This window comes from Nanorana parkeri, unplaced genomic scaffold (assembly GCF_000935625.1).
Source record: "Nanorana parkeri isolate BGI_ZX_2015 unplaced genomic scaffold, ASM93562v1 scaffold2095, whole genome shotgun sequence".
Classification (NCBI taxonomy): Eukaryota; Metazoa; Chordata; class Amphibia; order Anura; family Dicroglossidae; genus Nanorana; species Nanorana parkeri.
In genome coordinates, this window is record NW_017308363.1 from 57,380 (window position 1) to 85,195 (window position 27,816).

At 44.0% G+C, this 27,816-nt stretch overlaps 4 protein-coding genes across 4 annotated transcripts in view; all 4 read left to right on the plus strand.

Annotated features, from left to right (window-relative positions):
* Positions 1 to 3,049, plus strand: part of LOC108800670 (microfibril-associated glycoprotein 4-like) — an 11,678-nt gene extending 8,629 nt beyond the window's left edge. The window contains exons 5-6 of the mRNA XM_018572664.1: positions 1,240 to 1,336; positions 2,734 to 3,049. Of these exons, the coding sequence (XP_018428166.1) occupies positions 1,240 to 1,336; positions 2,734 to 2,996 (360 nt within the window). The 3' untranslated portion in view covers positions 2,997 to 3,049. The remainder of the gene's footprint in view (positions 1 to 1,239; positions 1,337 to 2,733) is intronic.
* Positions 3,050 to 5,073: 2,024 nt separating this feature from the next.
* LOC108800673 (microfibril-associated glycoprotein 4-like) overlaps positions 5,074 to 27,816 on the plus strand; it is a 68,213-nt gene continuing 45,470 nt past the window's right edge. Inside the window, exons 1-2 of the mRNA XM_018572667.1 lie at positions 5,074 to 5,101; positions 21,818 to 21,915. Of these exons, the coding sequence (XP_018428169.1) occupies positions 21,825 to 21,915 (91 nt within the window). The 5' untranslated portion in view covers positions 5,074 to 5,101; positions 21,818 to 21,824. The remainder of the gene's footprint in view (positions 5,102 to 21,817; positions 21,916 to 27,816) is intronic.
* Positions 5,468 to 27,282, plus strand: LOC108800664 (microfibril-associated glycoprotein 4-like). Its single transcript, XM_018572658.1, has 7 exons — positions 5,468 to 5,558; positions 5,970 to 6,124; positions 7,277 to 7,373; positions 8,215 to 8,391; positions 11,428 to 11,752; positions 15,746 to 15,749; positions 27,262 to 27,282. Exons 1-5 carry the CDS (start codon positions 5,468 to 5,470, stop codon positions 11,691 to 11,693), a joined length of 786 nt encoding a protein of 261 aa, XP_018428160.1. The 3' UTR covers positions 11,694 to 11,752; positions 15,746 to 15,749; positions 27,262 to 27,282.
* LOC108800665 (microfibril-associated glycoprotein 4-like) lies at positions 22,111 to 27,198 on the plus strand. Its single transcript, XM_018572659.1, has 5 exons — positions 22,111 to 22,168; positions 22,253 to 22,407; positions 24,229 to 24,325; positions 25,310 to 25,484; positions 26,931 to 27,198. Exons 1-5 carry the CDS (start codon positions 22,111 to 22,113, stop codon positions 27,196 to 27,198), a joined length of 753 nt encoding a protein of 250 aa, XP_018428161.1.

A 27,816-nucleotide genomic window follows, 5' to 3' on the forward strand; every position in this document is an offset into this window, starting at 1 on the left:
GGCTCTGGATGTTTTTTTAATAGAATGGTAAAACTCACTTTCTGTTCTGACCACAATTTACTATACAGGAAGTAAGGTGAGCTCTCCAACAGCAGCACAGTTCGAAATAAAAATAATGTTCTTTAGTGGAGTAGACAAAGGCTAGATTTTCCCTCATTTCCTGTATGGTGAAACAATTGTCAGCCAGACCGGAAGTGAGGGAAAATCTTTCTAGGAGCCGTGAATAACGGGAAAGACACAGGATGAGTTCTTTTTTTTTGTTTTTGTTTTTTCGAAGCCCGTGGACGTGCATCAAAACTTCCCCCTGTGAACAAAAAAAGTGAACCGTGAAATCACAGCACACAAAAAACGTGCACAAGGGTGCAAGGTCCTTCCAAAGAAGGGACCTACTTTCCCGACCCCCCGGGGCGCAAGGCTCCTGACAGGGGTTGAGACTGGTGGTCCACCAACCCGAAGGCCGGTGGACCCATATCCTTCGGGGACCTGCCGAAACAGGTCCCTCACAGTACTAGGCAGGGGGGCTCTCCCGAAGAGAGACCCCCCTCCTGGGTGGGAGGAGACAGAGAACCCCGTTCGAGGCACAGAATCTCCTCCCAGCGTCAGGAATAGGCCCCGAAGAAACCTGCACCTTTCGCATCTGTGGGTCAAAATAAGAAAATAAAAAAGTGCCAATCGTGCATGGAGTGCTTAAATAATCTAAAGTGCCAGTGCACCACGCTGACAGGCCTTAGGGGCCGGAGTGCAAAAATATTGCCCCAGACTAGCCATAAGGCCTGTCTTGGAGGCGAAGTGCAGAAAATATGCAATGTGGTGTGTGACCAAGTGCACAGTGAGTCATGTGGGGTCCCATACCCAAGTGACTTTCTGCGCACCCCTGGGACGCCACCCCCAGGGGGCACAACACCACGGGCTTCTGCCGCCCCCGAACCCTCCAGCCTCGACCAAGCTTCGCATCTTATTCAGTCAGTAGGCAATAGTGCCGAGGAAACTCCCCCCTCCTCTAAAAGGGAGTCGCCACAAGCACCTACCTTCACTCCTGAGAGTACTAGGCAACCGTCCGTCCCAAGGACGGTCCATGCCTTTCCCCTCCAGAACTGATAAGAACAGATACTACACTTGATCTTAGCCAAAAGGCCGGGAAGTTCTAAAGCTTTCCAAGTCTATCAGAAACAGAAAAAAAAAGTTTTTGGCTTCACAAATGCCTGGCTGTCCTTTAACATGAGAATTCTGTATTTACAGGTCTTCCAGAAGAGGTTTGATGGAAAGGTGAACTTTTACAGAGGTTTGAAAGAGTACAAAGCTGGGTTTGGAAGAGTGGATGGAGAGTACTGGTTGGGTAAGGTCTTCAAACTTAATCTTTTATGTTCCTTATAGTGCAACATAAATCATCTCTCACAGATCTGTAGACCAAATATATACTTTAGATCTACAGGACTCAGCAAGTATTATGTTCTGTAGATAAGGGCCATGCACAATAACATTGCACACAAGTGGGTGGAGTTGGGAATCTTATAAAATCATAAATTAAGTGCTGTTAGTCTACTAAGTTAGACTTTATGGTCAAACGTTTGTGGACACCTGACTATCACACCTACATGATCTTGTTGGACATTCTGTTCCAAAACCATGGCCATTAATATGAATCTTATGCCCCCCGTGCAGTTATCACAGCCTCCACTATTCTGAGAAGGCTTTCCTCAAGATTTTGGAGTCTGTCTGTAGGAATTTGTGTCCATTCAGCCAAAAGAGCATTTGTGAGGTCAGGCACTGATGTTGGAAGAGAAGAGGGTTGAGGTCAAAACTTTGTGTGGCCACTTGAGTTCCTCCACACAAGATTCATCAAATCATGTCTTTATGAAGCTGGCTTTGTGTGCAGGTTATGCCTAGGCACACTGAAACAGAAAAAGACATCCCCCAAACTTTTATCACAGTTGTCTAAAATGTCTTTGTATGCTTTAGCATTAGCTTTCCCCCACTGAAAACCCCATCATTGTGAGGTTTTCTACCTTATTTTGGCCGTATGGTGTATTTTCAACCTAATATATTCTCGCCTGTGTAGTCATACATTTCCTGGAAGATACATCAAAGCCCTGAACAGGTAGAAGGGAATTCGTCCGAATTCTGAAATCCGAATCTGAATTCCGGATCCGAATTCCAAATCCGAGAGGAATTCCGAATCAGATCCGAATACGAATCCGATTCCCAAAACGAAACACATATATAGTCCGAATTACGAAATACGAAATAAACGAAATACGAAACTAAACGAAGCGAAACAAATTTTTAGCCGCTGCACATGTCTAGTGAATATGTGTTAACACACGTTACATGGAGTATTAACGTGTGTTGTTATAGAACAGCCCGTTTATTATGAATGGGCTGTCAAAGCACTGTAACGGACAGGGAAATGCTCATGGCTGGTTTCACAACTCAGCACACCACAATGTGCCAGTATGTGTGTTGTGTGTCGGCCTCTACTGTACAATGCATTGGGCTGCCATTCTTAATGAATTGCACCACAGCGCACCACACATAGAGCTCGACTGGGCTGCAGAAAACCATTCAATGGGCTTCCCTGTGTCTGTGTATCTGCTGACCATCTTGACCTGTTATTTTCAATCAAGGGAAGTTTTACACATTTTTTCATCACATGATCACCTGGAATTGACTTGATTTGAGAACGGAACACTCCGCCCCTTTAAATCTGTTTTTTAAATGTTGTCTTTCTGCCTGCAGGAGATTCACTGACCGGTCAAGCTGGCATGAATTTTTCCACATATGACAACGACAGAGATATATGGAGCAGCAATTGTGCAGAAACGTTTCACGGTGCATTCTGGTACAGCGATTGCCACGGCTCCAACCTAAATGGGAAATATCAAAATGGTGTCACCACGGAGTACGCTACTGGTGTGGTCTGGAGCACTAATAAAGGAGCCTACTACTCCTTTAAGAAGACGGTGATGAAGATAGCGCCATCTGTGCCGGCAGTCTGAAGACAGTTCTGTCTGTACAAAGATTTTAAGATGGTGCCGCTTGTGTCATCATTGTAACAGTAGAATCTGTATCAGTACAATCCAGATACTTGTATAAATCAATCAATAAATCAATCAATAAATCACATGACTGCCATTCATGTTTATTGACTAACAACTCCACCAATTGGAGCTTACACGTGTCTGACGACTCTTTCCCCACCCCCAGGGCACAGCGGCCAATCACCAAGCACCAGAGCTGTCCTGTTACAATAAGGGGATTGGAGTCATCTGCTACCCATACCGAGAAGTACCGGATATTTCTATTTCTTCCCAAGTGGAAAAAAGGTGAATTTATACAAGACCAGCAACACACAAACTGCACTGAATTCACTTCAATTCAAGCTGTGAATCCATTTTGCAGTTCAGCCATATCTAAAGTGTCTTCAATGCCCCACGCCAGCTGATAGTTGTAATCAGTCTTACAGTGGGAGTGGCAGCTCTGTGATGGGTAGACAGTGAAAGGATGTAAAGTATAACTAATGTAGACCCAATCGTGAAATCTCATACAAGATTTAACATGTTAATGACACTTCAGAAGTCATTTGTAATATTTTTAAGTCTTCCATTGTCATTGATAAATAATCCCCGGTGATCCCGCCATGAGGGTCCTTGTCCAGGCACTTCCTGTTATAGGGTGACAACGCTGTTAGATGAAAAAATGTATGTTAGGAAGAATAAGATAGTGAAGTGTAAGATAGAAAGCAAAAAGGAGGGGTAGAAAGTGTCAGAGGAAAGGGAATTTAGGTAGATGGGGGACGTGTCTGGTGGTAGGTTCATGAGCATGTTGCTTACGGGCTCATCTGTGGGGTCTGTGGTGTAAGATCGCGGTAATGGACGGAGGAGAAGATGATAGTCAGGGCATCAGTAGCATCCAATGAATGATTTGTATTTGAACACAAAAGCAGAGTGCCCAAGCCAATCAGGTAGACAGAAAGTTTGTCATGGTGTCCGTTTCTTTCCTCTTCCATCTTGCAAAAAGAGTTGGTTTTGTTGACCCTTTCCAGTAGGGCGGGGGCTAGGATTTCCATTGAAAGTGGATTGGGACCTTTGTGGAATTTATCAGGAGTGGAGAAGGAAAATTCTTATATTTTGGTGAGTTGGTCTCTTAAATGTAGGAGACAACGTTCTGGGGTTAGTGTAACAGTATTACCTGAAATGTTCACAATGTTTCTGCGAATGAATCCCTGGAAAGATTTATTTCCATTGCATTCCCACCAGTTCCTTTCTCATTGGAGCATTTCCAGCACAAAGTTGAAGCAGAAGGATATAGTCTACGTCAGGGGTGCCCATTAGGTAGATCGCAAAGCGAACACTGGTAGATCGCGATCGGCTCACTGACCTGTGTCCTGTCCTCCCGCGGTGCTCATGCGGCTGAATGGGTCAGACGCCGCAGATGGGAAGGAGAGAGGAGACTTGGGAAGCTGCTGCAGTGGAGGTAAGAAGAGACAGACAGGAGAGAGACAGCAGAGAAAGTGAGAGAAGAGACAGCAGATAGAAACAGGAGAAAGAGAGCGCGAGGAGAGAGAGAAGAGAGGGCCAGTTGACTTCAATGCACCGCCACGCCCCCTCCCGCCCCCGAATACGGGTGTTTTTTCATTGGTGGATCTCATTGAGCTCGTCATTAGAAAAGTAGATCTCCAGACGAAAAATTGTGGGCGCCCCTGGTCTACGTAGCTTACTGGGAGTAACACACCATTGGGCCGGCAATTTGTATGATGTTTCTTGCATTCTGGTGCTTCTCTCTGTGGTCTAGTTGGCATGCGGAATACCATTGTTGATCAGTAAATTACATTTTTAATTTTAGTAATTGTATATATCTAATTTTTGTCCTTTCATATGCACATCAGATTAAACAGGACACGGATGTAACACGGATGTAACAGGAAAGTCATGTACCCGGAGAAAGGATGCGTTTTCTCAAGGTGTGGTGTCCCAACACAATAGTCCTATTGTGACATAGAGGATCACACTGTATACAGTATATAAAGTGTGTTAGCACAGCAACTGTCCAGACCCAGAACCAGGACACAACCCAACATACCATCTGACTCGCAGAGTCTCGTGTAAGTTGAGAAAAGGAACTTTGTGCTGTGTGGTTGGTGAGTATGTACAGTTATTCCTGTTAATTGTTACTGTCATTACAATGGACTCAAGTCAGCAGCTCATGTCTCTACACTTGGCTCTTGGCTGCTATAGGTGGCTGACCCGCTGACACTCGGTGACAACCCAAGCAGAGCAGAGCTAGCTGTCCCTCTCAACTCCGGAACTCCGGAGTTCTGTTTTCACAATAGCTATAGGATGTAGAATATTTTTTGCAATATGGACCTTAGGTGTGCAAGGGAAAAAGTCAGAGGCTGCTGAGACTTGTAGTTTGCTATCAGACTCTGGGTAAGAAAATACTAAGCATGTCTTTTCTCAGCAGGTAGAAGATGTGGATCTCTCTCACCTCCTTCACTCTGTTCCACGTTATACACAGAGCCTGTCATGCTGCCCAGGAGGTGCCAAGGAACCAAGATAACAGTATGAGAAACTAGATATTTATGATGTGGTCTTTGTTACATTTGCTAGTAGCCTCCTTGAAACATTCGCTTCCTTCAAATATTAATTAGACTAAATGATCTCCGAAAAAAACGACACCCACCATCATTTCTTGTCTTTGCTTGTTACGTTTTAAAATCCAGCCAAAACTTTTGTTTTCCTATTACATTTCATAATTTTTATTGAAGCCCCTACAGTATCTCAGGGGGGATATTATGTGAAATGTATGTAAAGCCAAAAATGACAAACCAGCTTTCTGCTTTCAGGAAGATGTTTCCGGGTTCTGCTCAGGCACAATAAATGTTTCTAATGCTCCATATAACACAGCAAGTCTTCACTTCTTGAGTTCCGTTTGAAGTCCACTTCAATTCTTCATGATTCTTCTGTTTCCAGTTAATATTTGTTCTGATAGCTGTCACCCGCATGACTGCTCCGATGTGTGGGCTCAAGGTCTGAAGACAGATGGAGTATATCTCATCTACCCCGGGGGACTCCCCACCCCCGTACCTGTGTACTGTGATATGACTGGAAAAGATGGACCCTGGACTGTAAGTACTCAATCACCCATTCCTGATCCTAACCATTATCATCCTCCCAACTACTCTGAAATCTATGTGAAGGTTCTCATTTATCCCGGTCATGGTATAGCTAGTAGTGGTTCTTCACACTCAACTGGACTTGTTTTACAATGTTGAAAATGCTTATGGTTATCCATATGTTAGCTTCATCCAACCACCATGAAATGTGTTAAGATTTTGCTAATTATTGTTATAATGTTATATTCCTGAAAAGGTAAAAACATGAGAGGATCAAGTGATAAATGTCACATACTGAGGTCCATATCCACAAAGAGAGAGAGAGGCAAGGGGATTAGAGGAGTAAAGCTGATGCTTCATGGACACACCTGGAGTCACAGGATAATCACAGGATGCTGTGGGGTGCACTGGGGTCGTGGGGGTGCATAGGAATCACTGGCGAGCAAAAGATGCTCAGTGGTCACTGGATGACACAGGAGACTCTGGGGTCACTGGGAATATACATAAGGAGCCAATGTATTTGTTGACACTGGCAGCAAGGGAGGCTTGGAGGACACAGATCACTGAGGGCAGGTAAGAAGAGCACAGATAAGATTTTAGCAGGGGGGAGCTCAGCTTAGGCATAGTGATACTTTGCTCAAACATTGAGCCACTTGCACTTCACAGTTTAAAGCTGTACAGAACAGGAGACCTGGGAAACCTGGAAGTGATGGCGGCTGTGGGCTGGAGGGGAGAACCTGCGCTGGATCAGGGAGAAAGAGAGTGTGCCAATAAAATTTCAACAGAACCAGTGCGTCTGCAGCCAAAACTTTTTTGTTTTTTTTTTGTTATAGAATAGAGAAGGAGTAAAACTCACTTCCTGTTCTGCTGATTACAATTTACTATACAGGAAGTAAGGTGAGTTCTCCTACAGCAGCACAGTCAGAAATAAAAATAATGTTCCTTAGTGGAGTATAGGAAGGCTTGTTTTTCCCTCATTTCCTGTATGGTGAAACGATTGTCAGCCAGACAGGAAGTGAGGGGAAATCTTTCTAGGAGCCGTGAATAACGGGAAAGGCACAGGATGAGCTCTAAACCTTTCCAAGTCTATCAGAAAAAAAATAATAAGTTTTTGGCTTCACAAACACCTGGCTGTCCTTTAACATGGGAATTCTGTATTTACAGGTCTTCCAGAAGAGGTTTGATGGAAAGGTGAACTTTTACAGAGGTTTGAAAGAGTACAAAGCTGGGTTTGGAAGAGTGGATGGAGAGTACTGGTTGGGTAAGGTCTTCAAACTTAATCTTTTATGTTCCTTATAGTGCAACATAAATCATCTCTCACAGATCTGTAGACCAAATATATACTTTAGATCTACAGGACTCAGCAAGTATTATGTTCTGTAGATAAGGGCCATGCACAATAACATTGCACACAAGTGGGTGGAGTTGGGAATCTTAGGCCTATAAAATCATAAATTAAGTGCTGTTAGTCTACTAAGTTAGACTTTATGGTCAAACGTTTGTGGACACCTGACTATCACACCTACATGATCTTGTTGGACATTCTGTTCCAAAACCATGGCCATTAATATGAATCTTATGCCCCCTGTGCAGTTATCACAGCCTCCACTATTCTGAGAAGGCTTTCCTCAAGATTTTGGAGTCTGTCTGTAGGAATTTGTGTCCATTCAGCCAAAAGAGCATTTGTGAGGTCAGGCACTGATGTTGGAAGAGAAGAGGGTTGAGGTCAAAACTTTGTGTGGCCACTTGAGTTCCTCCACACAAGATTCATCAAACCATGTCTTTATGAAGCTGGCTTTGTGTGCAGGTCATGCCTAGGCACACTGAAACAGAAAAAGACGTTCCCCAAACTTTTATCACAGTTGTCTAAAATGTCTTTGTATGCTTTAGCATTAGCTTTCCCCCACTGAAAACACCATCATTGTGAGGTTTTCCACCATATTTTGGCCGTATGGTGTATTTTCAACCTAATATATTCTCGCCTGTGTAGTCATACATTTCCTGGAAGATACATCAAAGCCCTGGACAGGTAGACTGGGTCTCCTCTATGTATTTTCAGACCACATTTCTCAGGTTAACTGCTTGTAGTTTTTCTACTTCAGGTCTACAGAATATCCACCTCCTAACCCTGAAGAAGTCCTATCGTGTCAGGATTGACCTGGAGGATTGGGACAATGTTGCTAGTTATGTGACCTATGAAAACTTCTCTCTGTCCCGTCTGGCCATTGACCCTGAAGAAGACGGCTACAAACTGCACCTCGAGGGGTTTACAGAGGGTGATCCGGCCAAACCTATCGGTATGGAAAATACCTTTATTATGTTCACATTGTACATTGTAACTGTTTCCTCACATGAGGCTCAACAATTATTGGGATACATTTCCACCAAAGAGTTATGGAAGAGTAAGTCCCTCTGTCAGGGTTTTATTACTGTCTCTGTCCCTTTTTGAAAGAAATTGAATGATTGCCTCCAGGACAGAATCAAGTCTCATCGGCATTCTACACCTCCTCACTGTTTAAAGTCTATCAGAAAAAAAATAATAAGTTTTTGGCTTCACAAACACCTGGCTGTCCTTTAACATGGGAATTCTGTATTTACAGGTCTTCCAGAAGAGGTTTGATGGAAAGGTGAACTTTTACAGAGGTTTGAAAGAGTACAAAGCTGGGTTTGGAAGAGTGGATGGGGAGTACTGGTTGGGTAAGGTCTTCAAATTGAATCTTTTATGTTCCTTATAGTGCAACATAAATCATCTCTCACAGATCTGTAGACCAAATATATACTTTAGATCTACAGGACTCAGCAAGTATTATGTTCTGTAGATAAGGGCCATGCACAATAACATTGCACACAAGTGGGTGGAGTTGGGAATCTTAGGCCTATAAAATCATAAATTAAGTGCTGTTAGTCTACTAAGTTAGACTTTATGGTCAAACGTTTGTGGACACCTGACTATCACACCTACATGATCTTGTTGGACATTCTGTTCCAAAACCATGGCCATTAATATGAATCTTATGCCCCCTGTGCAGTTATCACAGCCTCCACTATTCTGAGAAGGCTTTCCTCAAGATTTTGGAGTCTGTCTGTAGGAATTTGTGTCCATTCAGCCAAAAGAGCATTTGTGAGGTCAGGCACTGATGTTGGAAGAGAAGAGGGTTGAGGTCAAAACTTTGTGTGGCCACTTGAGTTCCTCCACACAAGATTCATCAAACCATGTCTTTATGAAGCTGGCTTTGTGTGCAGGTCATGCCTAGGCACACTGAAACAGAAAAAGACGTTCCCCAAACTTTTATCACAGTTGTCTAAAATGTCTTTGTATGCTTTAGCATTAGCTTTCCCCCACTGAAAACACCATCATTGTGAGGTTTTCCACCATATTTTGGCCGTATGGTGTATTTTCAACCTAATATATTCTCGCCTGTGTAGTCATACATTTCCTGGAAGATACATCAAAGCCCTGGACAGGTAGACTGGGTCTCCTCTATGTATTTTCAGACCACATTTCTCAGGTTAACTGCTTGTAGTTTTTCTACTTCAGGTCTACAGAATATCCACCTCCTAACCCTGAAGAAGTCCTATCGTGTCAGGATTGACCTGGAGGATTGGGACAATGTTGCTAGTTATGTGACCTATGAAAACTTCTCTCTGTCCCGTCTGGCCATTGACCCTGAAGAAGACGGCTACAAACTGCACCTCGAGGGGTTTACAGAGGGTGATCCGGCCAAACCTATCGGTATGGAAAATACCTTTATTATGTTCACATTGTACATTGTAACTGTTTCCTCACATGAGGCTCAACAATTATTGGGATACATTTCCACCAAAGAGTTATGGAAGAGTAAGTCCCTCTGTCAGGGTTTTATTACTGTCTCTGTCCCTTTTTGAAAGAAATTGAATGATTGCCTCCAGGACAGAATCAAGTCTCATCGGCATTCTACACCTCCTCACTGTTTTTGTTAACCTCTGTTGGGAGAGGCCACCACAGTACGGTCCCAAGTACTAATGTCTAACCCTTACCCACTCTATCATAACATAAAAATTGGGCTAGAGTAATGACAGTTGTATGAATGTGTAAGTCCATCAAAAACATTGTTGGCTTAGGTGGGAGGGATTAGAACCCCTGATCCCCCTGTCATGAATCTCCAACAGAAACATGAATAGATTTATTTTTTAGTAGAGTGAGTGCTAAAACCTCAGTCAGATTTCTCTTTTGCCTGTGTCCCTGTGGCAGATTTTACCTCACTTGCTGTCTGGTAATACCATTGTCACCAGGACAGTAAGGGAAGGGAAATCTCCCGAATGGGGACACAAATAGCATTAAAACCTGATGGAGGTCCAAATTCCAAATCTCTCCTGCCAGGGAGGCAGGTTAACCTAGACTTTAGGCTGAATTCAGACTTCTGTGTCTAGTTGAGGTACGTTAATGAATATTAGACATGTGCGTTTGGTTCCGAAACAAAATTTGGACGAAATTTCGGAAATTCGTAGATTCGGAGCATCCGAATTTCCGAAATATAACATATCCGAAAGCATCCGAATCCGAAATTTCGGATTGGGAACGAATTTCGTCCAAATCCTGTGCGTACGCTGTTAACATTTAAACGGATAAAAACAAATTAAGAAAATGATTTTAATGTCCCTTTAATAGTAAAGACAGGAGCGCAGCAACCAGAAATGACAAATGTGCCAATTCTGCTACCCCACCTCAAGTTGAATTTTCGGAAATTCGTCCGAATTCTCAAATCCGAATCTGAATTCCAAATCCGAGTTCCAAATCCGACACGAATTCCGAATCAGATCCGAATACGAATCCGATTCCCGAAACGAAACACATATAGGATCCGAATTCTGAAATACGAAACTAAACGAAGCGAAATTTTTTTTAGCCGCTGCACATGTCTAGTGAATATGTGTTAACACACGTTACATGGAGTATTAACGTGTGTTGTTATAGAACAGCCCGTTTATTATGAATGGGCTGTCAAAGCACTGTAACGGACAGGGAAATGCTCATGGCTGGTTTCACAACTCAGCACACCACAATGTGCCAGTATGTGTGTTGTGTGTCGGCCTCTACTGTACAATGCATTAGGCTGCCATTCTTCATGAATTTCACCACAACAACACACATAGAGCTCGACTGGGCTACAAAAAAATGTATGATTGGCTGTGCATCTGCTGACCATCTTGACCTGCAATTTGCACCAAAGGGAATTGTACACATTTTTTCATCACATGATCGCCTGGAATTGACTCGATTTGAGAAAGGATCACTCCGCCCCTTTAAATCTGTTTTTTAAATGTTGTCTTTCTGCCTGCAGGAGATTCACTGACCGGTCAAGCTGGCATGAATTTTTCCACATATGACAACGACAGAGATATATGGAGCAGCAATTGTGCAGAAACGTTTCACGGTGCATTCTGGTACAGCGATTGCCACGGCTCCAACCTAAATGGGAAATATCAAAATGGTGTCACCACGGAGTATGCTACTGGTCTGGTCTGGAGCACTAATAAAGGATACTACTACTCCTTTAAGAAGACGGTCATGAAGATAGGGCCATCTGTGCCGGCAGCCTGAAGACAGTTCTGTCTGTGCAAAGGTTTTAAGATGGTGCCGCTTGTGTCATCATTGTAACAGTAGAATCTGTATCAGTACAATCCAGATACTTGTATAAATCAATCAATAAATCAATCAATCAATCAATCAATCACATGACTGCCATTCATGTTTATTGACTAACAACTCCACCAATTGGAGCTTACACGTGTCTGACGACTCTTTCCCCACCCCCAGGGGACGGGGGCCAATCACCAACCACCAGAGCTGTGCTGTTACAATAAGGGGATTGGAGTCCTCTGCTACACATACCGAGAAGTACCGGATATTTCTATTTCTTCCCAAGTGGAAAAAAGGTGAATTTATACAAGACCAGCAACACACAAACTGCACTGAATTCACTTCAATTCAAGCTGTGAATCCATTTTGCAGTTCAGCCATATCTAAAGTGTCTCCAGTGCCCCATGCCAGCTGATAGTTGTAATCAGTCTTGCAGTGGGAGTGGCAGCTCTGTGATGGGTAGACAGTGAAAGGATGTAAAGTATAACTAATGTAGACCCAATCGTGAAATCTCATACAAGATTTAACATGTTAATGACACTTCAGAAGTCATTTGTAATATTTTTAAGTCTTCCATTGTCATTGATAAATAATCCCCGGTGATCCCGCCATGAGGGTCCTTGTTTAGACACTTCTTGTTATAGGGTGACAACTCTGTTAGATGAAAAAATGTATGTTAGGAAAAATAAGATAGTGAAGTGTAAGATAGAAAGCAAAAAGGAGGGGTAGAAAGTGTCAGAGGAAAGGGAATTTAGGTAGATGGGGGACGTGTCTGGTGGTAGGTTCATGAGCATGTTGCTTACGGGCTCATCTGTGGGGTCTGTGGTGGAAGATAGCGGTAATGGACGGAGGTGAGGATGATAGTAAGGGCATCAGCAGCATCCAATGAGTGGTTTGTATTTGAATACAGAAGAGTGCCCAAGCAGACCAAGTGGACAGAAAGTGTGTTATTGTGTCTGAGCGTTTCCTCTTCCATCTAGAAAAAAGAGTTGGTTTTGTTGACCTTTTCCAGTAGGGCGGGGGGCTAGGATTTTCAATGAAAGCGGATGAGGATCTTGGTGGAATTCATCTGCAGTAGAGTAAGAAAATTCTTATGTTTCGGCAAGTTGGTCTATCAAGTGTAAGAGACAAAGTTCTGGGGTTAGTGTAATAGTGGTGCATGACATGTTGGCCAATGTTTCTGTAAATTAGTTCCAAAAAGGATTTATTTAGTCACGTTCCAGCCAGATGTAGAGGGCAGTTCCTTTCTCACTGGAGCAATTCCAGCACAAAGCTAAAGCAAAAGTATATAATCTTGTGGACGTAGCTTACTGGGAGTGAGATACCATTGGGTCAGCAAGTTGTATGATGTTCCTTGCATTCTGTTGCTACTGTGTGCTGGTTGGCAGGAAGAATTCCATTGTTCATCAGTAAATCAAATTTTTTTATTTTATTAATTGTAAATCTAATTGTTGTCCTTTCATATGCACATCAGAGTAAACAGGACACGGAACAGGGAAGTCACAGGGAAAGGATGCATTTTCTCAAGGTGTGGTGTCCCAACCAAAGTCTTATTGTGACATACAGGATCGCACTGTATATATAAAGTGTGTTAGCACAGCAACTGTCCAGACCAAGAAGCAGGACACAACACAACATACTGACTGCCTCGGAACCAGGACACAACACAACATACTGACTGCCTCAGAACCAGGACACAACACAACATACTGACCGCCTCAGAACCAGAGCCAAGACACAACCCAACATACCATCTGACTCATACAGCCTCATGTAGGTTGCAAAACACAAGTTTAAAGGAGACTGTGCTGTGTTTTCGGTGAGTATGCACAGTTATACCTGTTAATTTTGGCTGTTATTACAATGGACTCAAGTCAGCAGAGTATGTCCGCACACTTGGCTGCTATAGGTGGCCAAGAGTCACAAAACAAGAGGCGGGAAGGAGGGCAGAGCTAGCTGTCCCTCTCACCTTCTGGGTTTTTTTTTTACAATAGCTAAAGCATGTAAAGTAGCTTTTGTAATAGGACCCTCAGGTGTGCAAGACCTCCATTTTTTAAAAGGAAAAAAGACATAGAATGCTGACTTGTGGTAAGTACTAAACATGTCTTTTCCCACCAGGTGGAAGATGTGGATCTTTCTCACCCCCTTCACTCTGTTACTCATTATACACAGAGCCTGCCATGCTGCCCAAGAGGTGCCAAGGAATCAAGATAACAGTACGAGAAACTAGATATTTATGATATGGTCTTTGTTACATTTGCTACCTTCAAATATCAATTAGACTGTATGATCTCCAAAAAACCCGACACCCACAATCATTTCCTGTCTTTTCTTGTTACGTTTTAAAGCCCAAATCCAGCCAAACCTTTTTGTTTTCCTATTACATTTGATAATTATAGATGAAGCCCCTACAGTATCTCATGGGGGATATTATGTGAAGAATATGAAAGGCCAAAAATGACAAACCAGGGAGAGCTTTCTGTTATTCAGGAAGATTTCTGGCTGGGCACAATACATGTTTCTAATGCTCCATATAACACAGCAAGTCTTCACTTTTGAGTTCCGTTTGAAGTCCATTTCAATGCTTCTTGCATCTTCTGTTTCCAGTTAATATTTGTTCTGATAGCTGTCACCCGCGTGACTGCTCTGATGTGTCAGCTCAAGGTCTGAAGACAGATGGAGTATATCTCATCTACCCCGGAGAACTCTCCATCCCTGTACCCGTGTACTGTGATATGACTGGAAAAGATGGACCCTGGACTGTAAGTACTCAATCACCCAACTCGGATCCTAACCATTATCATCCTCCCAACTACTCTGAAATGTGGTGACTGTGTTGTATGTGTAGGCGGGGTTCACTCTTGGGGTGTTGCGTGTGTGTTCCCTTTGGATTGGCTGGGTAACCTCGTGCATGCAACTCAAAACCAGACACCCCACGGTCAGGGGCCACGGCCTTGGCCTCGTGCAAACACTCCCATCGTGTAGTACTGCGTACACAGGGCCTCATGGCTTCAACCGCCTCTGCGGTCTTCGGCACTTCCTCCCCCTTAGGGAGAAAGGCCACCATGAATAGCACCCTGTGTCAGGCATAGCCCCACTGCGCACCTACCCTCCTCAGATGGTTACAGCCACGATACAGTCCAACATCACACTCTGGTAGAACCCCACCTTCTCAGAGGTTGGAGGGAGAAGAACCAGTCCACACAGATAGTCTTTTTGTTGATTTTACTTGAAATAATGAACATGGTATGAAGCATACATTTCAGCCACCCCCGGGTGGGATGACGGCACAATTCTTGTTACTTGCATGGTGATACAATTTAGAGAGAGAGGTACATCAGCCCAGAGTCACGACTTACTTCGGCCATAGGCCCACTGGCGAATATCGTCAGTCTTCTAGCACTTTACTATTCTCCGGAATCCCATCCATTGTCAGTCCTAGCACGGTGGGTTTCCCCCTGTGGGGAAACTAGGGAATCTTTGTAGCTCTACATAGTCCTAGACCTGGTCCTGTCCTTCCCATGGACCAGCCTATATTCAAGAAACAGTCCCCCTTCGGAGACTCTGCAGACAGTCTTAGACTTCTTCTGTACTCCTCTGAACTGAACTCCTTCCCCTCTCGGGCGCCCCCTATAAATCAACTTCTCCTGGGACACAGAGTTTCCCCAGGCCAGAGCTGCATGTATCTCCAGGGCCCCATGGGGGCATCTAGTGGCCGTTGGCCATACTGCACCTACCTACATATGTCTGTGAAGGTTCTCATTTATACAGATCATGGTATAGCTAGTAGTGGTTCTTCACACTCAACTGGACTTATTCTCTAATGTTGAAGAAGCTCCATATGGATAATCGAGTTAGCTTCATCCAACCACCATGAAATGTGTTAAGACTTTTATTATAATGTTATGTTACTGTATAGTGCCCCTTGACCCTCAAAGGCCTGAGGTGGATCCCCAGCAGGCAGAGAGGGCTATCATTACTCTTGCAGGGGCAGATCCGTATGCAGTGGAGAGACATGTGATCAAGAAAGTTGGGCGCCAGTCACCTTAAGTGCCTTTTTGAATGCTTATTGAAAACAGCATAACAGGGAGAGCGGGTATAGGGCTTCAGACATCCATAACAAAAATAGGGCAGACTCAAGACTCACCAATCCCTTCAGTCTTCCACAGTGCAGCTGAACAGGGATAGGCATGAGATCTTCCATAGGAGAGACACCAGACTTGTTCCTGAAGTCCATATTAGCACCTGGCACCTCAAGTAGTCATAAAGCTTTTCTGGTTGTCTTTCCCTATCATATCCAGACCCTCCAGGGTCCACATGTGGCCTGAGGCCTAGTCACTTTCTCCAGTACAGTACATGCCACCCCCAGGCCAAGCCTGAGGGTGGACTGCCCTTGCACATGGTGAGGCATAGACACTCAAGATGTTCCCCTATTGGCTGCCCCACACTGCAGCAGGGTCACCCCCCACTCAGGCAGGTACAATCAATGACAGAACTCCTGAAATTAACTAAATAACAACCAACTACAAATCAGCCAGATTGACTACAAAACTAGCAATGCTAAATTTCTAGTAGCCACTCCATAGAGGGTGGTAGGGGCTACGACTGAAAAGGTAAAAACATGAGCTGCTCAAGAAATAAATGTTACAGGCAGGGGTCTGTTCACAAGAAGCAGATTAGAGGAGCATAGTTGAGGCTGTGTGGAGACAGAGGTGTGCACTGGAGTCAAAGGATAACCACAGGATGCCATTGGGTGCACTGGGATATCAGGGTGCAAAGTAATCACTGACAAATGCAGGAGGCTCTGGGGTCACTGGCCAAACAGGAGGCTCTGCATTTTTTTAAAATAGAATGGAGAAGGAGTAAAACTCACTTCCCTTTCTGCTGACAACAATTTACCAGACAGAAAGTAACATGAGCTCTATAAGAGCAGCACAGAAATAAATAAAAATGCCTTTCTTTAGTGGAGTAGACGAAGGCTAGAACCCCTGTCAGATTTTTATTCCTGTCTGTGTCCCTGCTGCAGATTTACCCTCACTTCCTGTCTGGTAAAATAGTTGTCAACGAGACAGGAAGTGAGGAGAAATCTTTGGAGCCCAGAATGGGTTTCAAACCTTTCCATCTCTTGGAAACACAAATATAACGTTTTTGACTTCACAAACACCTGACTGTCCTTATACATGAAAATTCTGTATTTACAGGTCTTTCAGAAGAGGTTTGATGGAAAGGTGAACTTTTACCGAGGTTTGAAAGAGTACAAAATTGGTTTTGGAAGAGCGGATGGAGAGTACTGGTTGGGTAAAATCTTCAGACTTAATCTTTCATGTTCCTTAAAGTGCAACATAAATAATCTCACACAGATAATAAGACAAAAGATTTAAAGGAGAACTATGGGGTCAGGGCTTTTCCACATAGTTCTCCTTGGGGTAACGGGAGGACACAAACTAGCGTCCTCCCGTCACCCTAAGCTCAGTATACCGCGAGCTGCAGCTAGCGTTATACTGAGACGCCGCAGCTGAAGCGGATCCCGACAATTATGTCTGGATCCGCCCAGCTGCGTGAGTAACAGCTGGTTCTGCCAGCTGTTCTGCCAGCTGTACCCGCCCCCTCCCACCGTCCGTTCCACCAGTCAGCGCTGGCAGATCGGAGCGGGGAGGGGGGAATCCAGTCCCTCCCCTGTCACGGCAGAGAGCCGTGACAGGATCGAGAAGTGAGCGAACGGCGCTATGTGTTCGCTCACTTCCCGATCTACTGAGACGACCTGTGACAGTGTCATTGTCACAGGTCGGCTAGAACTATGAGGTGAGTGAAAAGCACGCACCTCATAGTTCTCCTTTAACTTAGATCTACATCTCTCAGCGACAGCGAGTATTACTTCCTCGAGATCAGGGCCATGCACAATAACATTGCACACAAGTAGGTGGAGTTGGGAATCCTAGGCCTACAAAATCATACATTTTAAATGAAGTGCTTTTAGACTGATAAGTTAGACTTTATGGTCAAACATTTGTGGACACCTGACCATCACACCTTTATAAGCTTGTTAGACATCCTGTTCAAAAGCCATGGCCATCAATATGAACCTAATTCCCCCTTTGCAGTTATCACAGCCTCCACTCTTCTGAGGAGGCTTTCCTTAAGATTGCAGAGAGTGTCTGTGGGAATTTGTGTCCATTTAGCCAACAGAGCATTTGTGATTTCAGGTACTGATGTTGGATGAGAAGACCTGGCTCACTATTAGTGGTCCTATTCCTCATCCAAATGTATTCAACAGGGTTGAGGTCAGAACTTTGTGTGGCCACTCGAGTTCCTCCACATCAGACTGGTCCAACAATGTCTTTATGGCTCTGTGTACAACTTTTGCCAAGCTATGCAGGAACAGAAAAAGACGCTCCCTAGACTTTCATCGCAATTGTCTAAAATGTCTTTGTATGCTGTAGCATTAGCAGTCCCTACATTGAAAACACCATCATTGTGAGGTTCTCCACCTCATTTTGGCCTTGAAGTATAACTGTAAACTAATATATTCTGGATGATACATCAAAGCACTGGACAGGTAGACTGGGTCTCCTCTATGTATTGTCAGACCATATTTCTCAGGTTGACTGCTTGTAGTTTTTGTACTTCAGGTCTACAGAATATCCACCTCCTAACCCTGAAGAAGTCCTATCGTCTCAGGATTGACCTGGAGGATTGGGACAATGTTGCTAGTTATGTGACCTATGAAAACTTCTCCCTGTCCCGTCTGGCCATCGACCCTGAAGAAGACGGCTACAAACTGCACATCGAGGGGTTTACAGAGGGTGATCCGGCCAAACCTATCGGTATGGAAAATACCTTTATTATGTTTACATTGTACATTGTTACTGTTTCCTCACATGAGGCTCAACAATTATTGGGCTGCATTCCACCAGAACATTGGCTACATGGAGTGTTATTTTCATCTTCATTATGGACATCACCAGATATACAGTTCAAGTGACTTCTAATAGGGAAAGGAACTCTATGTTTTGTTGCATAGATTTCAGCTTTAAAGCCTTTTTTTCTGTTTTGGATGGAATGTGGAAGAGTCAGACCCTCTGTCAGAGTTTTATTACTGTCTCTGTCCATTTTTGAAAGAAATTGAGTGATTGCCTTCGGGACAGAGAGTTTTTGTCACCCTATGGGGAGGTTTCTTATACCTTCCTGTCCCTATGACCCCCTGTGACAGAGAAGCTGGAGCAATGCAGTCACATGCATTAATGTCTAACCCTTCCCCATTATATCCTAAAAAAAGAATGGGCTACTCTACTGACAGTTGTATTAAAGTGTATGTCCAGCCAAAACATTTTAAAGTATTAGTACCACTTTTTACTGCTATCCAGGAATATTCCCCTCACCTTCTGTCCCTGATAGCAGAAGAACCTGGCGGAGGTCCTAATCCCAAACCACTCCTTCCAGGGAGGCAGATCCACCTAGACTTTAGGCTCAAATCTGACTTTTGCATCTAGTTGAGGTGTGTTAATGTATACTGTATGTATATTCATTATGAACGGGCTGTCAACACATTGTAACGGGCAGGATAATGTGCATGGATGGTTTGACAACTCAGCACACCACAATGCATGGCAGGTTGTTGTTGGAACCAGAAACTGACACAGTTTAAGACAGGATCACTCTGCACCTTTAAATGTGTTTTTTTAAATGTTGTCTTTCTGCCTGAAGGAGATTCACTGAGCGGTCACGTGGGCATGAATTTTTCCACATATGACAACGACAGAGATATATGGAGCAGCAATTGTGCAGAAACGTTTCACGGTGCATTCTGGTACAGCGATTGCCACAGCTCCAACCTAAATGGGAAATATCAAAATGGTACCACCACGGAGTACGCTACTGGTCTGGTCTGGTACCATGCTAAAGGACACCACTACTCCTTTAAGAAGACGGTGATGAAGATAGCGCAATCTGTGCCTGCAGCCTGAAGACAGTTCTGTCTGGGCAGAGGTTATAAGATGGTGCCGCTTGTGTCATCATTGTAACAGTAGAATCTGTATCAACGCAACCCAGATACTTGTATAAATAAATCAATAAATCAATCACATGACTGCCATTCATGTTTATTGACTAACAACTCCACCAATTGGAGCTTACACATGTCTGATGACTCTTTCTGCACCCCCGGGGGATAGGAGCCAATCACCAAGCACCAGAGCTGTGCTGTTACAATAAGGGGATTGGAGTCATCTGCTACCCATACCGAGAAGTACAAGATAGTTGTATTTCTTCCCAAGTGGAAAAATGAGAATTGATCGGAGTCCTACTATACACAAACCACACTAAATCCATTTCAAGTTGTGGGTTCATTTTGCAATTCAGCCTTATCCAAAAGTGTCTTCACAGCCCAACATTAGCTGATAGTTGTAATCAGTCTTGCAATGGCTGCTCTGTGATGGGTAGACCATGAAAGGATGTAAAGTATAAGTAATGTAGACCCAATCACAAAATCTCATATAAGATTTAACATGGTAATGATGTTTCAGAAGTCATTTGCAATATTGTTAAGTCTTCTTTTTTCATTGAAAATAATCCCTGGTGAGCATGCCACAAGGGTCCTTGTTTAGACACTTCCTGTTATTGAGTGACAATGCTCTGTTGCTGTGTTGTCACCCTGTCACATGGCCTTCTGATGAACAATACTTTGTGCTGTTTTACCTGGTACAGAACAGAAGGCAGCTGCAGTGGAGAAGACATTAATATATTTATCCAATCACTTGCCTGTCAACACTAAAACAATAGTTGGAAGTAAAGGGAATTTAGGTAGATGGAGGACGTGCCTTGGGTGGGTTCTTAAACATGTTGCTCATCGGAACATACAGGATTATGTGTGGGGTCTGTGGTGGGAGATGGCAGTAATGGAGGGAGGTGAGGCTGATAGTCAGGACATCAGCAACATCCTATGAATGATTTGCATTTGAACACAGAAGAGAGCCCAAGCCAACCAGGTGGACAGAAAGTTTGTGATTGTGTCTGAGGCAATGGTTCTTTCCTCTTTCATCTTACAAAAAAGAGTTGGTTTGGCTGACCCTGTCCAGTAGGGTGAGGGCTAGGATTTCCAGTGGAAGCAGATGAAGACCTTTGTGGAATTTATTTGCAGCTGAGTAGGAGATATTCTTATATTTCAGTGAGTTGGTCTCTTAAATGTAGGAGACAAAGTTCTGGGATTAGTGTAATATTGCCTGACATGTTGGCCAATGTTTCTGCGAATGAATCCCAAAAAGCATTTATTTCTGTCACATTCCCACCAGATGTAGAAGGTAGTTTCTTTTTCATTGGAGCATTTCCATCACAAAGCTGAAGCAGAAGGACATAGTCTATGTAGCTTACTGGGACTAAGATACCATTGGGCTGGCAATTTGTATGATGTTCCTTGCATTCTGGTGCTTCTCTGTGGGCTGCTTGGCAGGAAGAATTCCATTGTTGATCAATACATTTTTTTTTTTATTAATTGTAATTCTGATTTTTGTCCTTTCATGGGCACATCAGAGTAAACAGGACACGGAACAGGGAAGTCACAGGGAAAGGATGCGTTTTCTTGGGGTGTGGTGACCCAACCAAAGTCCTATTGTGACATACAGGATCGCACTGTATATATAACGTGTGTTTTAGCACAGCAACTGTCCAGACCGAAAGCCCGGACACATCCCGACATACCATCTGACTCGTACAACCTCGTGTAAGTTGCAAAACACAAGATTAACGGAAACTGTGCCGTGTTTTCGGTGAGTTTTTAGACTTATACATGTTCATTCTGACTGTCATTACAATGGTCTCAAGTCAGCAGAGTATGTCCGAACACTTGGCTCTTGGCTGCTATAGGTGGCCGAGAGTCACAATACAAGAGGTGGGAGAAGGAGGGCAGAGCTTGCTGTCATTCTCATCTCCGGGGTTTGTGTTTGACAATAGCTAAAGGATATAAAGTAGTTTTTGCAGTCGGTTGTGCAAGACTTCCACTTTTTGAAAAGAAAAAGACAGAGACTGCTGAGACTTGTAGTCTGCTATCAGACTCCGGGAAAGAAAATACTAAGCATGTCTTTTCTCACCAGGTGGAAGATGTGGATCTCTCTCACCCCCTTCACTCTGTTCCTCATTATACACAGAGCCTGCCATGCTGCCCAAGAGGTGCCAAGGAACCAAGATAACAGTACGAGAAACTAGATATTTATGATTTGGTCTCTTCACTATCTTCACATATTAATTAGACTAAATGATCTCCGAAAAACCTAACACCTACCATCATTCGTTGTCTTTGCTTGTTACGTTTTGAAGCCCAAATCCAGCCAAATCCAGCCAACAATATCTCACAGGGAATATTATTTAAAGTGTATGTAAATCAAAAATGTCACACCAGCAAGAGCTTTCTGTAATTCAGAAGGTTCTGCTCAGGCACAATACATGTTACTAATGCTCCATATAACACCGCAAGTCTTCACTTTTGAGTTCAGGTCTACTTCAATGCTTCTTGCATCTTCTGTTTCCAGTTAATAGTTATTCCGATAGTGGTCACCCGCACGACTGCTCCGATGTGTCGGCTCAAGGTCTGAAGACAGATGGAGTATATCTCATCTACCCCGGGGGACTCCCCACCCCCATACCTGTGTACTGTGATATGACCGGAAAAGATGGACCCTGGACTGTGAGTACTCACTAACCCAACTCCATTATCATCCTCCCAGCTACTCTGAAATGTGGTGACTGTGTTGTATGTCTGTGAAGGTTCTCATTTATCCCGGTCATGGAATAGATAGTAGTGGTTCTTCACACTCAACTGGACTTGTTCTCTCATGTTGAACATGCTTATGGTTATCCATATGGGTAACCCAGTAAGCTTCAACCGACCACCATTAAATGTATTAAGACTTTGCCAATTGTTATTCTAATGAGATGATCAAGTGATAAATGTCACAGACTGAGGTCCATATCCAGTAAGAGAGAGACAGTCAAGGGGAATAGCAGAGCATAGTTGAGGCTGCATGGAGACAAAGGTGTGCACTGGAGTCACAGGATAATAACAGGATGGTATTGGGTGCACTTGGGTCATGGGGTGCATAGGAATCACTGGTGAACGTGAGATGCTTAGGGGTCACTGAGTAACACAGGAGGCTCTGGGGTCACTAGGTAACACTGGAGGCTCTGAGATCACAGGGTAACACTGGAGGCCCTGGGTTCAGGAGGCTCAAAAGTCACTGAGTAACACACGAGGTTCACTGGGGACACAGGATGCTATGGGGTCATTGAGTAGCACAGGATGCTCAGGGTCATTGAGTAACACAGGATGCTCAGGGGTCACTGGGTAACACAGGAGGCTTTGAGGTCACTGGGGAAACAGGAGGCTCTGGGGTCACTGGGTAACACAAGATGCTCTGGAGTTACTGGTGTGAGAAACTGAATGCCCCAGGGTTACTGCTTGACGCAGGATGTGCAGGAACACTATGGGTTCACATGGTGCACAGGTGTGTGCTGGGGGTATGGAAGCACATAGACACTAGAACACATAAGGGACCAAGGTTTTTGTGGACACTGGCAGCAAGGGAGGCTTAGAGGACACAGATGACTGAGGCCAGGCAAGAAGGGCACAGGTAAGCTTGTAGCAGGAGGGAGCTCAGCTTAGACGTAGTGATGCTTTGCTCAAACATTGAGATACTTGCACGTCACTATTTATAGCTGTACCAAAAAAGGAGACTTGTAAAACTTAGAAGTGACGGCGGCTGCAGACTGGAGAAGAACCCCGGTGCTGGATCGGGGAGAATGTGAGTCTGACAATACCATATGAAAAGAATCAGTGGGTGTCCAGCCAAGACTTTTTTTTTTTTTTACAGAATGGAGCTACAGTGAAACTCACTTCTTATTCTGCTGACAACAATTTACCAGATAGGAAGTAAGTTGAGTTCTCCAACAGCAGCACATACAGAAATACTTTACTGGAGTAGACAAAGGCGATAGATACAGTAGATAGATAGATAGATAGATAGATAGATAGATAGATAGATAGATAGATAGATAGATGGATGGTAAGTTTGTCAGTTTGTCATAATAAGGCCTGTCAGCAAGTCTGTCAGTCTGTTAGGATGTCATGGATGCATGGCAGGTCTGCCGCCATCCCTTGATAACATCTATATGACGAAGCGTGCCGGGGGCGGGCCTTCATTAACGTCACACTTTCAGTCTGGAGAGTCACGCTTGACCGACCAGCCGGCTGTTTTACAATTTTTATCGAAGCGCAATTGTGTGTTTTTTATATATACAATACATTCCTTATTTACTACACCAGAACCCTGGTCAGATTTTTATTTCTGTCCCTGTTGTAGATTTCCTCTCACTTCCTGTCTGGTGAAGTGGTTGTCATCCAGAGAGGAAGTGAGAGGAAATCTTTCTAAATGAGCCCTGAATAGCAGGAAAAACTTTTGGCTTGACAAGCACCAGACTGTCCTTTAACATGGAAATTCTGTATTTACAGGTCTTCCAGAAGAGGTTTGATGGAACTGTAAACTTTTATCAAGGTTGGAAAGAGTATAAAGCCGGGATTGGAAGAGCGGATGGAGAGTACTGGTTGGGTAAAAACTTCAGACTTAATCTTTAATGTTCCTTTAAGTGCAACATAAATCATCTCACACAGATAAGTAGACAAAAGATTTACCTTAGATCTACATCTCCCAGCGAGTATTACTTCCTGAAGATCAGGGCCATACACAATAACATTGCACACAAGTGGGTGGAGTTGGGAATCTTTGGCCTACAAAATCATACATATTGAATTAAGTCCTTTTACTCTACTATGTTAGACTACATGGTCAAACGTTTGTGGACACCTGACCATCACACCTATATGAGCTTGCTGGAGGGGTGGAGGCTGTGATAACTGCAAAGGGGGGAACATCAGGTTCATAATAATAGCCATGGTTTTGGAATGGGGATGTTCCAAAACCATGGCCATTAATATGAACTTGATGAAACCCCCCCCCCTCCTTGTAGTTATCACAGCCTGCACTCTTCTAAGAAGGCTTTCCTCAAGATTTTGGAGTGTGCCTGTGGGAATTTTTGTCCATTCAGCCAAAAGAGCATTTGCAAGGTCAGTTACGAATGTTGGATGAGAAGACCTGGCTCACTATTAGTCGTCCTATTCCTCACGAAAGGTGTTCAACAGGGTTGAGGTCAGCACTTTGTGTGACCACTCGAGTTCCTCCACACTAGATTGGTCAAACCATGTCTTTATGGAGCTGGATTTGTATACAGGTCATGCCCAGGCACGCTGGAACCCAATAGGACCTTCTGTAAACTGTTGTCACAATTGTCTAACATGTCTTTGTATGCTGTAGCATTAGAAGCCCCTCTACTGGAAACACCTAAACACCATCATTGTGAGTTTTGTTTACCTTATTTTGGCCTTATAATGTATGTTCAGCCTAATAAATTCACACCTGTGTAGCAGTGCATTTCCTGGATGATACAGCAAAGCCCTGGACAGGTAGACTGTGTCAACCATATATGTTTTTAGATCATATTTCTCAGGTTAACTGCTTATAGTTTTTCTTCTTCAGGTCTACAGAATATCCACCTCCTAACCCTGAAGAAGTCCTATCGTCTCAGGATTGACCTGGAGGATTGGGACAATGTTGCTAGTTATGTGACCTATGAAAACTTCTCTCTGTCCCGTCTGGCCATCAACCCTGAAGAAGACGGCTACAAGCTGCACATCGAGCGTTTTACAGAGGGTGATCCGGCCAAACCTATTGGTATGGAAAATATCTTTATTATGTCGACATTGTACATTGTAACTCTTTCCTCACATGAGGCTCAACCATTATTGAGATGCACCATCTACCAGGCTACATGGAGAGTGTTCTTTTTACATCATCAGATATACAATTAGACACTCTGTCATGGGTTTATTACTGTCTCAGTTTCTTTTTGAATGAAATTGAAGGATTGCCTCCAGAACAGACATTGAGCCCCACAGACATTCTACCTTTTTGTCCCGCTGACCCCCTGTCTCAGACATGGCAAATAAAGGAGAAGGTACCACAGTACGGGCACAAGCTCTAATCTCTATTAGTTATTATTATTATATTAGTTTGTAGTAGAGTGAGGGCTAGAGCCCCTGACAGCTTCTTATTTTTGTGTCCCTGATGCCGATTTCCCCTCACTTCCTCTCTGGTAAAACCATTGTCACCAGGATAATTAGGGAGGGGAAGTGTCTCTAATCGAGCCACGAATAGCATTAAAACCTGACGGAGGTCCTAATCCCAAACCACTCCTTCCAGGGAGGCAGCCCCACAAGTAAGAGGACTGCAGGGAAGGGGACCCCGACCAGCCCCCCTGAGACCGTTCAGCGCCCACCGTAGAGAGTCTATGGTGGGTTCTGCAGGATCACTCTCAGGTGGGCTATGCAGGGTCTCTGGTATGTGCAGAGTCTCAGGTGAGCTCTGCGGGTTCTCAGGTGAGCTCTGCGGGTTACTGCAGGGTTTATGGTGGACTCTGCCGGGTCACTCTCAGGTGGGCTGTGCAGGGTCTCTCGTTTGTGCGGGGTCTCAGGTGGGCACTGTGGTAGGCTGTGTGGGGGTCTCAGGTGGGCTCTCCAGGGTCTCAGGTTGGCTCATTGGGGTTTCAGGTGGGCTCTGCAGGGTCCCCGGTGGGCTGTGCGTGGTCTAGGGTAGGCTCTGCAGCAGTGAGCGGCAGATTGATCTGATAACATCAAAGCCAGCAGGAGGAGAGCTGAAGAGAAGGAGATGGAGACGGCGCAGGCATGGGAATGTGTTCTGGAGGTAGGTTTTTTTGTTGGTAGGGGTGCGGTTTGAGGGGGCCCCATACACAATTTTGCTATGGGGCCCTGTGATTTCTAGTTACACCCCTGGTTACATTGTGCATTAACAAGTGTTATGTAACGGACAGGAAAATGCACATGGATGGTTTTACGACTCAGCGCACCACAATGTAAGGTATGTGGGTTGTGTGTTGGCCTCCACTATACAGGGCATTGGGCTGCCACACATAGATAAGCCTCAGAAAACCATTCAATAGACTTGCCTGTATCTCTACATCTGATGACCATCGTGACTCTCAATTTGCACCAAAGAGAAGTTTACACATTTTTTTCATCACATGATCACCTGGAATAGACAGGATCACTCTTTATATGTGTGTTTTAAAGGTTGCCTTTCTGTCTGCAGGAGATTCCCTGACCGAGTCCCTTGGTATGAAATTTTCCACCTATGACTACGACAGAGATATATGGAGCAGCAATTGTGCACAGAGCTTCTATGGTGCATTCTGGTACAGCAATTGCCACAGTTTCAACCCAAATGGGAAATACCAGAAAGGTGTCACCACAGAGTACGCTACTGGTCTGGTCTGGAACACTGCTAAAGGATACTACTACTCCTTTAAGAAGACGGTGATGAAGATAGCGCCATCTGTGCCGGCAGCCTGAAGACAGTTCTGTCTGTGCAAGGGTTTTAAGATGGAGCCGCTTGTGTCATCATTGTAACAACAGTAGAATCTGTATCAACACAATCCAGATACTTGTATAAATCAATCAATAAATCAATCACATGACTGCTATTCATGTTTATTGCCAAAAACAACTTTCATGACTTGGAGCTTACACGTGTCTGATGACTCTCTCCCCACCCCCAGGGGACAGGGGACAATCACCAAGCACCAGAGCTGTCCTGTTACAATAAGGGGATTGGAGTCATCTGCTACCCATACCGAGAAGTACAAGATAGTTGTATTTCTTCCCAAGTGGAAAAATGCGAATTGATAGGAGTTGAACTATTCACAAACCGCACTGAATCCATTTCAAGTTGTGGGTTCATTTTGCAATTCAGCCTTATCCAAAAGTGTCTTCACAGCCCAACACCAGATGATAGTTACAATCAGTCTTGCAGTAGCTACTCTGTGATGGGTAGAAGGTGAAAGGATGTAAAGTATAAGTAATGTAGACCCAATCATGAAATCTCATATAAGATTTAACATGTTAATGACATTTTATAAGTCATTTGCAATATTTTTAAGTCTTTTTTTCATTGAAAATAATCCCTGGTCA

Coding starts and splice junctions, on each gene's coding strand:
- LOC108800664 (XM_018572658.1), top strand. CDS start 5,468: ATGTGGATCTCTCTCACCTCCTTCACTCTGTTCCACGTTATACACAGA. Junction 5,559..5,969: donor GCCAAGGAACCAAGATAACA/GTATGAGAAACT, acceptor TTCTGTTTCCAG/TTAATATTTGTTCTGATAGC. Junction 6,125..7,276: donor GAAAAGATGGACCCTGGACT/GTAAGTACTCAA, acceptor CTGTATTTACAG/GTCTTCCAGAAGAGGTTTGA.
- LOC108800665 (XM_018572659.1), top strand. CDS start 22,111: ATGTCACACCAGCAAGAGCTTTCTGTAATTCAGAAGGTTCTGCTCAGG. Junction 24,326..25,309: donor GGATGGAGAGTACTGGTTGG/GTAAAAACTTCA, acceptor TTTCTTCTTCAG/GTCTACAGAATATCCACCTC. Junction 25,485..26,930: donor ATCGAGCGTTTTACAGAGGG/TGATCCGGCCAA, acceptor GGTTGCCTTTCT/GTCTGCAGGAGATTCCCTGA.